At 41.7% G+C, this 16,784-nt stretch overlaps 1 protein-coding gene across 1 annotated transcript in view; it reads left to right on the plus strand.

Annotated features, from left to right (window-relative positions):
• The window catches only part of LOC124795795 (nephrin-like), a 718,423-nt gene extending 701,967 nt beyond the window's left edge, over positions 1-16,456 (plus strand). Inside the window, exon 11 of the mRNA XM_047259875.1 lies at positions 16,134-16,456. Coding sequence (XP_047115831.1) covers positions 16,134-16,456 — 323 coding nt within the window. The remainder of the gene's footprint in view (positions 1-16,133) is intronic.
• Positions 16,457-16,784: the final 328 nt, after the last annotated feature.

Below are 16,784 nucleotides of genomic sequence, written 5' to 3' on the forward strand. Positions count from 1 at the left end.
TATTCACAGTCGCAGTAAGATATGGAATTCTAGACACACTTTCAGAATGATAAGGTTGATCAACAGTGGCAGTATGATATATTCTGACTAACAAACTAGTCGCTTAGGGAACGTCTTGAACATAAAAGCTGACGGCAAAGTATTGCGCGTCGTTCGGGCCGTGATAGTAGCAGATTCGCCCAGTATTGTTAATTCGCGAAGAAATCACTACGCACTGTGTTACTAAACACATTAATAGTTTTTATGAAGGTCCGAGGATCCAATATCGAGTACAAATTCGTAAGGATATTTACCTTCCTTTTGTCCACAAATTCAATTTTTATTCTTGATAATCGCGATTACATGTTGACCTCTGCACTTAACATTACTTCTGTATGCAGACTTATCTCCAACAATTACAAGAAAAACATAGATGCTCCTTTTTTTTTCAGCAAAGAGCGTTGTCGTTAGAGCAAAGAGCGTTGTCGTACCATATTACGTTTGCGCATTATTGCTGGTACTCACAGCCGGAATATTACAGTTATATTACATTACGTAAGGACATTATACCCTGTAAATCAACTGAGAACATTACACCTACAATCTCATGATGATTGCTATGGACATTCATCATAATGTGCATGCGGCCCAGTTTTGTAATGCGTTATGCACAGATTTTTTCTCGTTACGGCGCACTGCCCATGTTCAAAGCATTTTTATACTCCTTGTCGATGCAGAAATCTGTTCTTAAACTTTGTCGGTTTTATTAATGTTAACCCTGTGTACCGGACGCTTCAGGTGCCTTTAATTGTGTGTTTTATGCAACCCGCGACATATTCAAATACCACGCGCAAGGTTTTCAAATTTTCTCGGTCGCTATTCGCAAAGTACCAGTCTTACGAAAAAAAAAAAAAAAATACGAAGTGACCTTTACGTAGGAAATTTAATGTAGTTGAATGCCGTACTGGAATACGGTTTCGCTAGAGCCTGCAGTTTTCGAACTATCCAAGAAAAAGTGACCTTCAAATACGGTTTTCTCGAATAACTCGAAAACTGTGACCTCCAGCAAAATCGTATCCCAGTATGAAATTTTAAATAAAATTTCCCACAAGAAGTTCCCATTTATGTTTTCTGTTGGACTAATAATTTGTGTGTAGCGACCAAGCGAAATGAAAATCTCACGTGATTTCTAAAGATACTGCAGGTTCCAAAAACTTCACAGGTAGGAGAAGCTGAATCTTTCTTACATATGTACATTACATTTTTATTTATTATTTATACAATACATACATTTTACACATCACACGACGCTCCAGTAGGTGTATAAAACATGTATGTAATCGAAGGAAATCTTGTGTGAAAATTTGAAATCAATTATTGAACAGATTTAAAATTGTGGACAAGCAAACATTAATATTTTTATTTACAATTATTTCAGGCATGCCTCCAGAACAACTATACTTCCCCTGTTTATAATACTGCTGTTACTCTCACAACCATTTTCGACACCAGTTAGTAATTATTGTCACTGTTACTGTTGTCGTTATTGTTGTTGTTGGTGGTGGTGGTGGTGGAGAAGCCAGGTTTCTGTTTCTCAGGTAAATGGAAAAGTATACAAAGCTTTTTCCAGTTAAAAGATAAAAATTTAAAACGATTGGAAGATCACCGTAAAAGTCACTGGGTTGAACACTCAGCAGCAAAAGAGTATTGTGATATTTGGAGAGGATGAGGAGATTAGTGTTTAACATCCCATCGAAAATTAGGTCATTTGAGAAGGAGCAAAAGCTCGGATTAGGGAAGGATGGAGAACGAAAGTGGCCATCCCCTGTCCAAGGAACTATCCTAGCATATCCCTTAAGAGATCTGGGGAAATCACGGAAAACCTAAATCAAGATGGTCGGACGCGGATTTGAACCATCGTCCTCCCAAATGCGAGTCCAGTGTGTTAACCAGTGACCTATCCCACTCGGTGACATTTGCACAATCAATTGAAACACCGATCTCATCTAACAGGAAGAATAAGGTGTGAAACTTGGGCCAAACAAACCACAGAATGTCCAGTGGTACCGACCGTTCGATCACCGTGTCACTCTCACCCCGCATGCGTCATCGGTTGAAGGTATGGAGGGACAAGAGGTCATCATGACGCTCGCCTGGCTTGGATTCCAGTCAAGCAGCTCCTCAACTGGCCACAAGCGCTCAATGCACCCCACCTGCGAGCAGCAGGGGTCAGGTCCTGACGGTCACCCACTGAAGTGCCGGCCACATCCGATGAACTGAGGGGAAACAGAGTAGCCAACGCAGTAAGGCCTTGCAATGAACAATATTTAGCAATAAAAAAGTTGAAGACCAGGAAAGGAACAATTACATACGGAATAAATGCCGAATTGCTTTAATACGGAAGTCTGTAACTGAAGGAATACATGCTACATCTCATTAATATATATTCGGCTGCAGGTAAGTAACCTGATGAGCGTGATTTGGCAAAAATATTCTCAATATTCAAGAAAGGCAACATAACCGACCTAAACAACTGTAGAGGAATTAGCCTCGTTAACAGAGGCTATGACGTCTATAACACTACGTTAAATAATAAACTGCGCCATCTCAACAATCTGTTTGGGATAGTGGATATAATTTAGCAAAGAACGATGCTGCATTTGCCGTTTTTTTTAGTCTTCAACAACAGGTAAACAAAAGGAATTAAGTTTACTTAGACCATTTTTAGGTTATGTAAAGGACTTCAACAAGGTTAATTGACACCTGTTGTGACTGATTATGGAAGAAAGAGGCGTCCAATAGATCTAATTACCTCTCTTCGAACTCCTTACAAAGAGAAAAAATTACAATCGAAGATGGAGATAACATATATAAACAAATATTAACACCACTTGGAGTTACGTTACAATGTGACCTGTCCCCAACTCCATTCAACGTCCACACAGATGACCTAGTCAGGGCCTTGAAACAAGGTATAGCATAGAGAACGACAAGGAGAAATATTTTAATACTCTGCTATAGACATATAATCAAATAATAATGCAAGAAAATGAAAATAATCCTCAAAGAGCAGTTCATAGCTTGATTTGTCAGCATCTAAAAATAATATGAATATCTTCTGTAGTAAACAAAGATTATGACATTCAAAAGAAAATCGCCCACATGAACTAAAACAGTAATAAATAATGTAACACTTCCCATCCTCTCTTTCTCTTTCCTCTCTCTCTCTCTCTCTCTCTCTCTCTCTCTCTCTCTTCCTGCCCTACAGCAGTTCCTAAGATTACTCTGAATATACAGACAGACACAGACACAGGATATGTATTTCACTTCATTCGGTTAAAGCATCAGTGGTTGCATGCTCGTCTATTTTCTATATTCATACAGACGTGGACATTTTCTAAGTATTTCTTCCTTTGGCAGCGATGTTTTCTCCAGAACTTGGGCTTCATTTCAGCATTATTCGTACCTTTCCCCATAATAAATTGCTCTCACACAGAATTAGTTTTATTAGAGCTCTGATGAAGGAAGCATAAAATTGGCCAGAATATATATCTGTCTCGGCGAGATACGAGGAAGATTTGAAAAGGTTTCAGGTCTTCTTTATTTCGCCACTGTATTAGCATATGTGAATATTCTCGTTCTAACTTTGCTATCTAAACATCTTTCATATCTTTAACAAAATGAAATGATCTCTGTAGAGAAGCGGAATTTCTAAAGAAAATATCTGAAATTAGCTTCAAAGTATGTACACAGGAAAATGAAAGTAATAATAGCTAATCAGCAAAGGAAATATCGAGCTTGGGTTCGCAAAAGTCGAGAACAGCTTTTACATTGCTCACATATCGCCTACAAGTTTCACCAACGGCGAATTAGGTGTTAAGTAAGGAAAACTTGTAGTCGATTTGGAGGGCGTATTATCCTCTAACTCGCCAAGCTTGCCACTCTGAACAGGACAGCAGACGTTCAGTTGGAGTAGCACCTTATATGGAAAGACAAATGTTCTCAGGAACTGCCCAAGGAAAATTTAAATAATACCATAGCTTCGGTGTTATGGTTTTCGCCATTTCTCGTCAGGTGTCACTAGTTCATGACACTAAGCTTGTTTGAGATCGCTTGAAAATATAATGGTACGGTTCCTTACCTTGTAACATGATGCATTACCCAAAATTTGGTGAGCTCAAGGAGGACTTACCCATTTTTGGTTCCCTACACATTTAGTTACATAAGTAGATAGTTCATACACCCCAGGAAGTGAGAATCTCGACGATTTTGGCCTGTTATCGATATCGATGCTGACAAGATATTGTTTCTGGAAATTCCAAGACCGTATCAGAATCTCTACAGTAGTTCATGAGACTAGCCCGAACATACAAAAGGAAGCGAGCAGGGTACTTAAGTTGACGTATGCAGAGAGAGAAGATTTAATAAAATATTTCTATGAACTTACTAAAACATGGCTACTAGTTACAATTTGTCTCTGCATACGGTGTAATTTTTTATGATGCTGTTGATGGATTATGATTAAAATGTAAGTTATAATGTCAAAAAGGTATTCTTATGTATCATAATTGCATAACAACTTTCGTATTAACAAGTGGCTTGTGCTTATTCATTTGTACTGTGAAACTTTGCTTCTGGCTAAGTTTCATGATTCTATGTCAATGGGACGTAATGAGTTTGTGAGTATCAAAGCATGTGACATAAATGGTCGTATCTTTTGAGTATTTAGCGTTAGAAGCTTAAATTTTTTTAAATTTTGTAAGGGACCGTACATCCTAGTACGTCACGTACATTTGAACTTGATATGTCTACCCTTTTTTGAGGAAAAGGTTTCTTAACAATCGGACAGACAGTAGACGGACAAAAAGAGATCCTATAAAGTTTCTGTTTTTACCGACTGAGGGATGGGAAAAAACTGTCATCTTCGAAAACGGTGGAGTCATCCACTTTACAGAAGGCGACTTAGCAAGTAAATCTCGTCATCTGTCTTCATCCTCTACCACAGCACAATTAAACATACACCGCGTATACCAAATAACATGCACACAAGCAATATTTCATTTATGATTTGAGATAACCTATTGGAAGTCAGTATTTGATTAATGATTTGACACACCGAGCGAAACTTCACTGGTGAGAAAAAAATAAGCAGTAGCAACGATCGGATATAAATGTAACTTCGTACATGTACACGCCATAGGCGGATATGTAAATAATTAGATTTGCTATTCTTTGAGACAGGAAAAATAGAACGGCGAGCTAGAGTGCATTACTGGTGTTTGTGTTTATTATTGTTACCGTGCCTGGAGAGGTCTATAAGCGGCATGAACAGCACCAGATGTGTAGTTACCGCGAAAGGCTCGACTACCCCACTATCAACACCAGACTTAGCTTGAAAGGGGCCTTGTCGTGAATCTCAATTTGGCTGACTGGTGCAATCGTGCAATGTCGAGGTTTGTGGAGTCTGTCACAAACTGCATGGGAACGTAAGGTAATGCATATACGCCATCAAGGTTCCACTCGACCACGTCTTACCACCACAAGAGAGGGCCGCCGTATTGTGCACCAACCACAATGGCGCCTGGCCATCCGAAAACGGCTGCTGGATTCCCTTCAGAATTCTGTGATATCCCGCCTCATTGGTCGGATGCTACCAGCAGCGACAGTATGGACACCAGCTCATGTGTTAATAACACAAAAGGCTGCCTCTAGTGTGGTGCCGCAAGAGGGAAGGACGGACTCCTGACGAGTGACGTCACATTGTTTTCACTGTGGGCGAGTGTGGCGGTGACCTGAGGTAAAGTCATTTTCCTCCCATATTTGGAGAGTCACTTTCCTCCCATGTTTGGAGAGTCACTGTGGTACGAGAATTACTCGTAGCCCTAATGGTATATTGACCAATCGAGTATGACCCATTGTCACAACTGGTATTGATTGATGGGACTCCGATGGCACAATGGTATGTTAAAGACATCCTGGGACCCATGTGTTGTCTCTCATATCATAACGTCGTGGTGCAATTTTTTAACAGAGCAATGCTCGTCCACAGATAGGAAGCATCTCTATTAACTGTTTTCGTGATTTGCAGTTGCTCCCGTGGCCAACCAGATCTACATATTTATCCCGAATTGAACATACATGGGACCTCTCGGATGTCAGTTCCCTCCCAGTGTCACTGCATAGGACATCAAGCTCCAGCTACAACAGCTGAGGGCCACCCTGCCCCAGGAAAGGACACAACGGCTTTACGGCACCCTTCCGCACTGAAATAGATCATACATCCATATCGGCTGCAAAGTCATAGATATACAGAGTGAACAGAAGTTGGTAGGAGTGCTGCATGGTAGAGAAATAACTATTAAGAAAAAAAAATCGCCCTTTCCGAGCTAATTAGAATTGACATTAAAATAAACAAGTTAAGAGAGCAAATTCAGGCGGCCCACCGAATACAATTAGTGTCAGTCCTTACTCATAGCTTTGAGGATAGCGCACGAGACTGTGTCTCTGGTTTGATCATTACTACCGTACCATGTCCAGAATTTGTATTGCTATGTTGTTCCGTTTTAGGAGACCAAACGAAGATACCATCTCCGGCGGGCTGCTTGAGCTCGTGCACGCAACGTCTTGATAGGCTAACTTCACTGTTGATTGACTCGGAAAGTATCGATTTTTTTTCTGAATAACTATTTCTAGACGCAAAGTACCCTGCAGCACCCTCACAAGCTTTTCGGTCTGTTTCTGAACACACTGTATAGGATCTTACTGCCAAATTCCTTGTAAATGTGACTCGATATTATCATCAGTGTCGTAACATCACATAATCTCTCAACCCGTAATATTACATTTTGTTTCCTCCTACCCTTCTGGGTGCTTCACCTCTTTTGTCAGGCAGTGGTCACAGTGAGAATCTCGTCATGTGAATCACGTTTATGGTTACGGTGGAGAAATAAGGCCTTGTCACAAAAGTAGTAAGAACTTGATATTTGCTACTGAAATAAATTGCGTCAGTAGACTTTCAGAGTTCTCGGCCTCTTTCGACTAGCTGAAATCTTGGAGAGATAGGAGAAGGATTTGAAAAAGTGTCAGGTCTTCCTTGTTTCGCCATTGTATTTGCATATTTGAATATTCTGCTTTTAACTTTGCTATCAAAACATCTTTCATAGCTTTAACGAAATGAAACGATCTGTGAAGAGAGGCGGACTTTCTAAAGAAAATTTCTGAAATTAGCTTTAAAGTATGTACACAGAAACTGGAAAGTAATAAGAAGTAATCCGCAAAGGAACCGTGGACATGGTACTACGTAAGACCCAATAAATGTAAGGATCGAGGCTTCTTAGAAGCGATGTTCACGTAATTGTTATAAGATGGATTTATGTTACTCTCTTTGTTTCCAATATATCTTGCTGTTGGTGTCTTTTGACAAGGGACGAGAATTACTTCGTCTATAATCAGGTAGCGTGATTTTGTGTTACATTCTTGGGAGTATTAGCGACAATGATTACCCTATGGCAGTGTACTTTTATAAAATAACACCGTAGGAGAAGAAATAAATTGTGGAAACGCCGAATAGATACGTTACGTGACTCAAAATGTAATATTTCTCTCAGTATGTTAAATTCTTACGATAATTAAGACAAGCAGTTGTGTCAAGTAAAATGATATACCAAGCCTTGGGTCGCAAAAGTCTGGAATAGCTTTTATATTGCACATACAGGGCCTACTAATTTCAGCAAGGGCCACTTACGAGTCCAGGAAACTTCCCGGATTAGTCTACGATAATTAAGCAATCTGGTGCGGACTTCTAATGCCATACGTAGGCTACATGGTATGGCGATCTGAAGCTTCTATCAGAACTATAGGTACACTAACATGTTACTGTTTTCGGAAGTCATGGTGCTGCTGCTCACCAGCGTGTCACTTACCGTAATGATACTGAGAAAAATCAAAAATATGATTACTTTGTAAGTTAAAAAATTCCAGAATAGGAGAAGCGTGGGCATAAGGCCCATTGCTGGCGTAGCGGCCATTTCGATTTGTTAGTCCATATAGAACTGCAGTCGCACGAAAACTGCACAATTGTGTTACTCGGAACTCATCGAGTTCCGCTTATTGATTTGAAAGAGACAGGACGTCGCGTTTCTCGTAGTCACGTTGTGTGTGGTCTTAAGACCCTCTCATGTAAGTTAAGTGCGGATTTAATATAATTATTAAAAATTTACATAACAGGTTACGTTTTTGGAACATAATTGTGTTGTAAAAGTCGTTACTTAGCAATCAATTGCTTCATCGGTGGCCTTCGCCTGCTGAAAACACCTTACGTGAAAAGGCGTCTAGGAGGACACAATAGACAGCCAGTAGCCACTATAGCCGCAGTGATGCATACATTTTCCTTCTGTTCCTACTGTTATTGATGTGAACAAATGTTGAATACTGACAAGATAATGGTGTCTGGAGAGTTTCAGTCATTTTTACATCAAAAGAAAGAAAGCAAATTTACGACCATCTGTTGTTGGACAAGATTTCTCAGTATTTGAGGTAAGGATCTACTATGCACAGCATTTTAACTGTCCGAAAGGAATAATTTTTCTCTTAATTTTAATAAGGAAACCTGAATGACTGGAAATGAATGGACTGCTGGTTTCTTGAAACGGTTTGCTACATTGAGAATGACCCAGGATATGCAATGTAGGCCCACGAACAGAGTGCTTTTTTACTAGTGAGGATAAAAATGACTGTGAGGAGACTGTGCCTAAAATTTCTGGAAACATTTCACCTTACTTTTTTCCGGTAACAATAAGTAATGGGTTTTGGAAAAAAATACATAATAATTGTAAAGTATAGTTAACGTATGGTTTTTACACAAATAACTTATTTTGTCTCTCAGTACAAATCTTCAAAGTTAAAACTGTTTTTCTCAATTTATTTAGGCCTATTTAGCAATGTGGCTATTATGCGCTACCACGTTGGGCACAATGGGGACCCGTGAATTTTTCAAATTAGTGATTATGTAGGTGCTTTCCTTTTGTCCATCGAGAAGGGAAAAAGTAGGGAAGATAAGACGGTAATCTGACTATACATCTTGTGATGTTAAGAGTTTCTAAGTTGGTTGCCACTCAGCTACAGAAATCATCAAACCTTTGGCTTGGTGTTACGTCCGCTCTTCCCCTACAGTGCTATGGTCTATGCAGAAAACTACATATGATAACTGAAACATATGTCAATACCTCTATCTGCACATCTATTGCATGAATTTTGACCCTTTACTGCCGCTGAATTGTGTTTCAGTGGATATAAGTCACTGTTTAAACAGCGGACTCCAGTATTTTAGTTCGGTGGGCTCCAAAGCTAAAACAGACTTTCTGAATTATAACAAACTGCCGCACCAAGTGACACTGGTTTGATTAAAATATCGTTTATTTTTGGATTATCCTCTTCTTTGAGCGTACTATTTGTGTTGTAGTTGTTTCTACTGAGTCTGAGAAAACACCTACGTCATCCACGAACGCTAAACGTTCTATTTGTAGGTTGTTCCTTTTAGATCTTTTCAGATACGTTATTAGTGACGTTAGGATGTCCCTTTGTCATACTATTATTATTAACCTACTCTAACTTCCACATTGGTTTCTCTTTCTCCTAATGACATTCTCCATTCCCTATGAGTTTATCTGGAATTCAGCTCTACATTTTACTTTGAAAGTGGTGTTATGTAGCCTCTGTATTTTGTTACTTAGCATTAGCGAAACAGTTTCAGAGGGTTTATTTGTCTAGATTTGTCTGCTTCTGTTGTCCGCCTGCAACGCCCACACATTCGGCTTGCTTAAGTCGCGTGACCCACAAATCTCAGAAGTACAGCAATCGGTTACTAGTTCTGCCGAATGGAAATGGAACATATACAGCACAGTCCCTCGAAGGACAACGACAACTCACCCGACTACAATCTCTTTAATAAGGAATTATTGGCGAATAAAGGGATTAAATTTGGTCATGACTTTTCAAGGAAATACATAATTACAACTGGCTGAAATTTAGCTGCCTGAAATGAAATTGTACAGTTTTGCAATAATACGGTCGCCAGTCGATCTGGACAAACTTAACTGCAATATCAGTTAATTACAGAAACGCTGTGCGTAACTAACGTTGTGCGTGTAGCTCGATTATGCAATTTTGTAACGTGCTTGCTGATGCAAATATTTCCTGCGATTACTGTACTGAATTTGGCATGCCTGAATCACTTTGCTCAATAATAACTGAACTTTATTAGTACAGTTAAAACGTACTGTGAACACTGTAACATTGAAATGAACTTGAGCACAAGCATACATTGACGTCGTAGTACACTCTATTTATCCTCACATATTTATTTTCTGATGAAGTAAGTAGAACAGAGAAATAAAATAACGTCTTCTCTGATGGACCCTCAGCTTGCATAAGGTCATAATGTGACATCATATTTACACTTTACGCTTTACCTGACAAAATTAGCTACAAACTGTTAACCTCCTGATGGTTACGTAAGTTCACGACAAGCTTTTTTCGGCATATGTCCTATTACCATGTGTACCTGTTGACATTACATTTACAACCACTTTATTCTACGTCTGTGTAACGGTAATATGAGATTTTGTCTTATATTATTCTTATGTCTAGTGGAGTGGCTTCCTCAAATCATCTTTGAACTTAAGTTATTTTATTCACTGTATTGCTAATATAGGTCACATTGTTACTTCAATAATAATAGTGAAATTTCGTATCATTTTGTGACAGTTGTAAAATGAGAGATCCTTCATATGTGAATGTAATAGAACGATGAGATATTATGTCATCTTGTACTTAAGTTTAGCTGGGATGACATCCATAAATAATCTTGGAAAGTGTTCTTTTGTGTAGCGCGCGGAAAGTAAGTATGTGATCTATGTCAGCAACATAGTACATAAAAGAACTTACGTTCCAAGATGATTTATGGACCTCACTCCATCTAGAAGAGAATATAATATACACTCCTGGAAATGGAAAAAAGAACACATTGACACCGGTGTGTCAGACCCACCATACTTGCTCCGGACACTGCGAGAGGGCTGTAAAAGCAATGATCACACGCACGGCACAGCGGACACACCAGGAACCGCGGTGTTGGCCGTCGAATGGCGCTAGCTGCGCAGCATTTGTGCACCGCCGCCGTCAGTGTCAGCCAGTTTGCCGTGGCATACGGAGCTCCATCGCAGTCTTTAACACTGGTAGCATGCCGCGACAGCGTGGACGTGAACCGTATGTGCAGTTGACGGACTTTGAGCGAGAGCGTATAGTGGGCATGCGGGAGGCCGGGTGGACGTACCGCCGAATTGCTCAACACGTGGGGCGTGAGGTCTCCACAGTACATCGATGTTGTCGCCAGTGGTCGGCGGAAGGTGCACGTGCCCGTCGTCCTGGGACCGGACCGCAGCGACGCACGGATGCACGCCAAGACCGTAGGATCCTACGCAGTGCCGTAGGGGACCGCACCGCCACTTCCCAGCAAATTAGGGACACTGTTGCTCCTGGGGTATCGGCGAGGACCATTCGCAACCGTCTCCATGAAGCTGGGCTACGGTCCCGCACACCGTTAGGCCGTCTTCCGCTCACGCCCCAACATCGTGCAGCCCGCCTCCAGTGGTGTCGCGACAGGCGTGAATGGAGGGACGAATGGAGACGTCTCGTCTTCAGCGATGAGAGTCGCTTCTGCCTTGGTGCCAATGATGGTCGTATGCGTGTTTGGCGCCGTGCAGGTGAGCGCCACAATCAGGACTGCATACGACCGAGGCACACAGGGCCAACACCCGGCATCATGGTGTGGGGAGCGATCTCCTACACTGGCCGTACACCACTGGTGATCGTCGAGGGGACACTGAATAGTGCACGGTACATCCAAACCGTCATCGAACCCATCGTTCTACCATTCCTAGACCGGCAAGGGAACTTGCTGTTCCAACAGGACAATGCACGTCCGCATATATCCCGTGCCACCCAACGTGCTCTAGAAGGTGTAAGTCAACTACCCTGGCCAGCAAGATCTCCGGATCTGTCCCCCATTGAGCATGTTTGGGACTGGATGAAGCGTCGTCTCACGCGGTCTGCACGTCCAGCACGAACGCTGGTCCAACTGAGGCGCCAGGTGGAAATGGCATGGCAAGCCGTTCCACAGGACTACATCCAGCATCTCTACGATCGTCTCCATGGGAGAATAGCAGCCTGCATTGCTGCGAAAGGTGGATATACACTGTACTAGTGCCGACATTGTGCATGCTCTGTTGCCTGTGTTTATGTGCCTGTGGTTCTGTCAATGTGATCATGTGATGTATCTGACCCCAGGAATGTGTCAATAAAGTTTCCCCTTCCTGGGACAATGAATTCACGGTGTTCTTATTTCAATTTCCAGGAGTGTAAAATCTCATAGTACTTGTACATAGACATGGAATAAAATGAAAGATAAATATAACGTCAACAGGAACACTTGATAATATGCCGAAACAACCTCGTTCAACGTGAAATAAACAATTTGCAGCTAATTTTGCTAAAAGTATAAAGGAGAATAATAAAACTTTCAAACCACTGTAAATCACTATGAAATACCAACTGCTGGAGCAACATTGAACTGCTTACACATTGAGATCAATACACAACAAAATAAAATTAAAAGCAATTTTCCTTCAATAGTTATTTAGTGCCACCATTCAAATTAAATAATGACTTGCAACTATAAGAATGCCCAACTGAAGGCCTGTTACTATGCGAGGCATTAAAGGCCGAATACTGCTGAGTCGACAGTATACAATAAGAATACACACATGAATCAAATGGTCGAAGCTTCCTATCACTCGGAAATTGCGAATTACCAATGTAACATATAAATTTATAAATCAAAGACTGCAATTAAATAAAATCTGCAGGTACTATTTGAACGACTTTAAATGATGAGTATGATAGTAGAAGTACTTTTGAGAATGCGGTATATTTCTGCAAAACACTTATTGGTGTCGATGGTCCAGCAAGTAAGTAAAATATAAGTTGAATAACAGGGAAACAATAGATCCCTACTGCACGTAATGAATTATGAACAACAAAAAAGCTCGCGAGATATTCACTTCTAAACGCACACTACGTCTTCACTGTAGAAGCCACGGAAATCTCACAAGTTCACAAGGCAGCACTACGAAATATTTCTATCTTCCGCGACCACGCGCAATTTGCTCCACTGTCCAAGTCTATCCCGCGATTGTGCGCCCGCTGCGCCGTCGCGTCCAGCACTCACTCCCGTGTCCTGTTCCGTACTCTCGAACTCCCTTCCAATCACCTCGGTAGTCGCCTCCCTTAGCAACGAGCGCTGTGATTAGCTAGAGCGCTCCCTCCACGTTCCCAAGCTAACGTACACTCACAAACATAAAACACTTTCGAAATACTGGAGTTACGTTTAAATAAGTTGAACTTAAATAAATATTCCTACGGCTGGACCATAAACACGCTCTAACACACATTATTAGATACTTAAACAAATTAAATAAACATATATCAAAGGAACAGAACAAAAGGTAAGCCAGTAGCCTAATGTCTCTGTGCTTTCTAAAACACACTAAATATTTAACGAATTTCTTCATGAATAGTATATATCGGATAAAAACAAAGACATAAATGAATAAATATATTTATAAGTATGCTGCTACCGTTTTTTCGTGTTAACTGTGGAGTACTTATGGCCTGACGCGATCGACAGTAATCGGCCACTTTGACCTCCAATAACTCATGTATTATTCAAGTTACATGCCTGTAATTCATACCAATTTAAGTTTACACTAATAGATTTCTAAAGACACGGGTATCGACAAAATAGGAAGAAGCGTTTGTATTTTGGAAATTCGTTGCTGGGTATTACTTGTATAATTTACCGTCAGATACTAAAGTTTAAACTAATAAATATATTGAAACTCTGATTACACCATCAGAATCGCCGTGCAAATAATGGTAATGTACATGTTTCTTTTAGAGGTATCACGATATTAATTTTTATACGAACTGTGAAATGTCTGCCATTAAGGTTTGACGAAGTCCGCCATATTTGGCACTCCGGGCGTGTCTCCTTCATCAACATAGTGTCTCCATGGAATTCCCAGCCACGCGGCTGGACCCCTCTTGCTTCGGCCAGCGTCTGGCATCACGTGGTCAGCCTGCCGAGAGGCCAGCGCCCGCCAAGCGGCCCGTACGGCCACTGCTTCCTCCGAACTTATAATATTTTCAGGGCGCGACGACTTGCCCGCTACCTCACACAACTAAAAGCCATAATAGTGTAGCGGCATCAGCATTAAGCAGTCCGCCATTTGGTATGCGGATCATCCGTTACAATCATCAAAGCACACTGACGAAATCAGCAAGTTGTATTTGTGGCATGCTGTATTCAGTGGGGGCTCAGATTTTACTTTTATCGACCCCAGGCATGGGTAAGATCACAGCGTCTTCCTCAGAAAGACATAGGTAATCGCGAGGAATCGAATCCGAGATTTGCTTGTGAGCAGTCGTCAGTATTAACGACATGACCGCGGGAAACGCCAAGGTTACAGTAACGCAGTCCGATCACGTATTGCAACAGTAACTTGCATCATATTACCTTAGGAATGACGTAACCCTGAAGCACAAGAATATCTACATCTACATCTACATCCATACTCAGCAAGCCACCTGATGGTGTTTTGCAGCTACAAGCAAATCATTCATAAAGCAGATTATTGCAGCTATGTAGTGCGAACAAAGTGTAGTTAGTTTGTCATATTTATATCAATCTCTGTCTTCCCCTACAGTTTTTAACATTAACTGCTCTTTCTAAGATCATGAAAGTTGTTGCCTGACGTCTTAACACATATCCTCCACCTTCTTCTTGTCATGTTCTCCACATGACCTCTCCTCACCGATTATGCAGAGAACCTCCTCATTCGCTATTTTCGACATGTTTCTGTAACAGCACATCTCGAAAACTTCGACCTTCTCTTTCGACTTCTTCACAGTCCGTGATTCACTTCCATACACTGGGGTGCTCGAAACTTACCTCCACAGAAAGTTCTTGCTCTAGGTAAGGCCGATGTTTCATCCTACTAGGCTGCTTTTGGACAATTATGCTCTTGAGGCCAGTGATAGACTGCTTTTCGTTTCTTCCTTGCTTCGCCTATCATGGGTTATTCTGCATCCAAGGTAGCAGAGTTCCATCACCTTGACTACCTCGTGGTTCCTACTTGTGGTGGTCACTGACTGTCTCATTTCTAGCGCTCCTCGTTAGTATCGTCTTTCTTCGGTTTACCATCAGTCCATATCCTCTGCTCGTTAGATTAATTTTTCTACTTAATATTCCCTTTAGCTCATTCTCACTTTCAGTGATGATAGCTGTGTCACAGCAACTCCTGTCATTGGTATCCCTACTCCCTGAATTTTTGTGACAGTTCTAAACTTCTCCTTTATTTCCGTCGCTAATAAAATAAGTTGTGAGTAAACAGTTTTGCTAGAAGAAAGAGCTTGCATTAAGAAGGGCGTTAGACACTGATGCAGTCTTTCTCCGCTTCTGTCCAGCACCTACGTAGAACAACCAATAGCGTCTCAGAGTGGAGGTTATGATTGTTTAACAACTGTAAGAGAAGCGATCACCCTTTCTAAGACATAGTGTCAATTGTGAGATTTGGTTCTTGGTCCTCTTTTCTTCTTATTCCTTCATGATTCTTATAAAAACTGTGTATTACCTGTCTTTCCCTACAGATTAAGCCGATTTTTCTGATAATTTCGAACAACTTGCACCATTTCATATTGTCGAACCCTTTTTTGTAGGTGGACACATCGTATTAAAGTGTCCGTGCGAGCTTCAACTTCGGTGATTTTCGCATCACTATACGTGGAAGAAATTTATGAGTCTGAGTCTTCTTGGAATGCGCCGAATGTGCTGAAGTGCTCAAAGAAACTATTGTTTCATAACTTTCGTATTCGGAAACAGTAAGTTGCTAGAATGCGTGAGGACTGTTAAACAACCAATAACTGCGGATCGCCGCTGCTGCTCCCATTTTCCTCTTTGCATCTAATTACTAACAAGACACGTTCTTAGAGCGTGGTTGCAAGTAAAACACACTGTGCAATGCTACGTTTGTGGGCAGGTCGTCCCGACCCGCCGCACAACTGCAGCATCGTGAACCAGACGGCGGACTCGCTGCACGTCGAGTGCTCGGAGGGCTTCGACGGCGGGCTGCCGCAGGAGTTCGTGATGGAGGTGTACGACGCGGCGTCGCAGGCGCTCGTCGGCAACGTGAGCTCTCGCGCGCCCGCCTTCACCGTCAGCGGCCTGCAGCCGGGGCTCGGCTTCGACGTGGCGCTGCTCGCTGCCAACAGCAAGGGCCGCAGCCGCGCCGTCATACTGCACGCTTACACGCTGCAGCCCCCAGAGCGGCGAGCAGGTACTCTCCCAGAAACTTTTTCCTAAGGTGGCTTTCGGTACGTGTCCACGCATCTACACTATGCGCTTCAAAGAATCCCGACACCAAGGCTGAATATGACTTACAAGTTCGAGGCGCCCTCCATCGGTAATGCTGGAATTCAATATGGTGTTGGCCCACCCATAGCCTTGATGACAACATCAACTCTCTCAGGCATACGTTAAATCAGGTGCCGGAAGATTTCTTGGGGAATGGCAGCCCATTCTTCACGGGGTGCTCCACTGAGGAGACGTATCTATGCCGTTCGGTGAGGATTGGCACGAAGTCGACTTTCCAAAACATCCCAAAGGTGTTTTGTAGGATTCAGGTCAGGAC

The sequence above is a fragment of the Schistocerca piceifrons genome, chromosome 4 (genome assembly GCF_021461385.2).
Source record: "Schistocerca piceifrons isolate TAMUIC-IGC-003096 chromosome 4, iqSchPice1.1, whole genome shotgun sequence".
In the NCBI taxonomy this organism is placed as follows: domain Eukaryota; kingdom Metazoa; phylum Arthropoda; class Insecta; order Orthoptera; family Acrididae; genus Schistocerca; species Schistocerca piceifrons.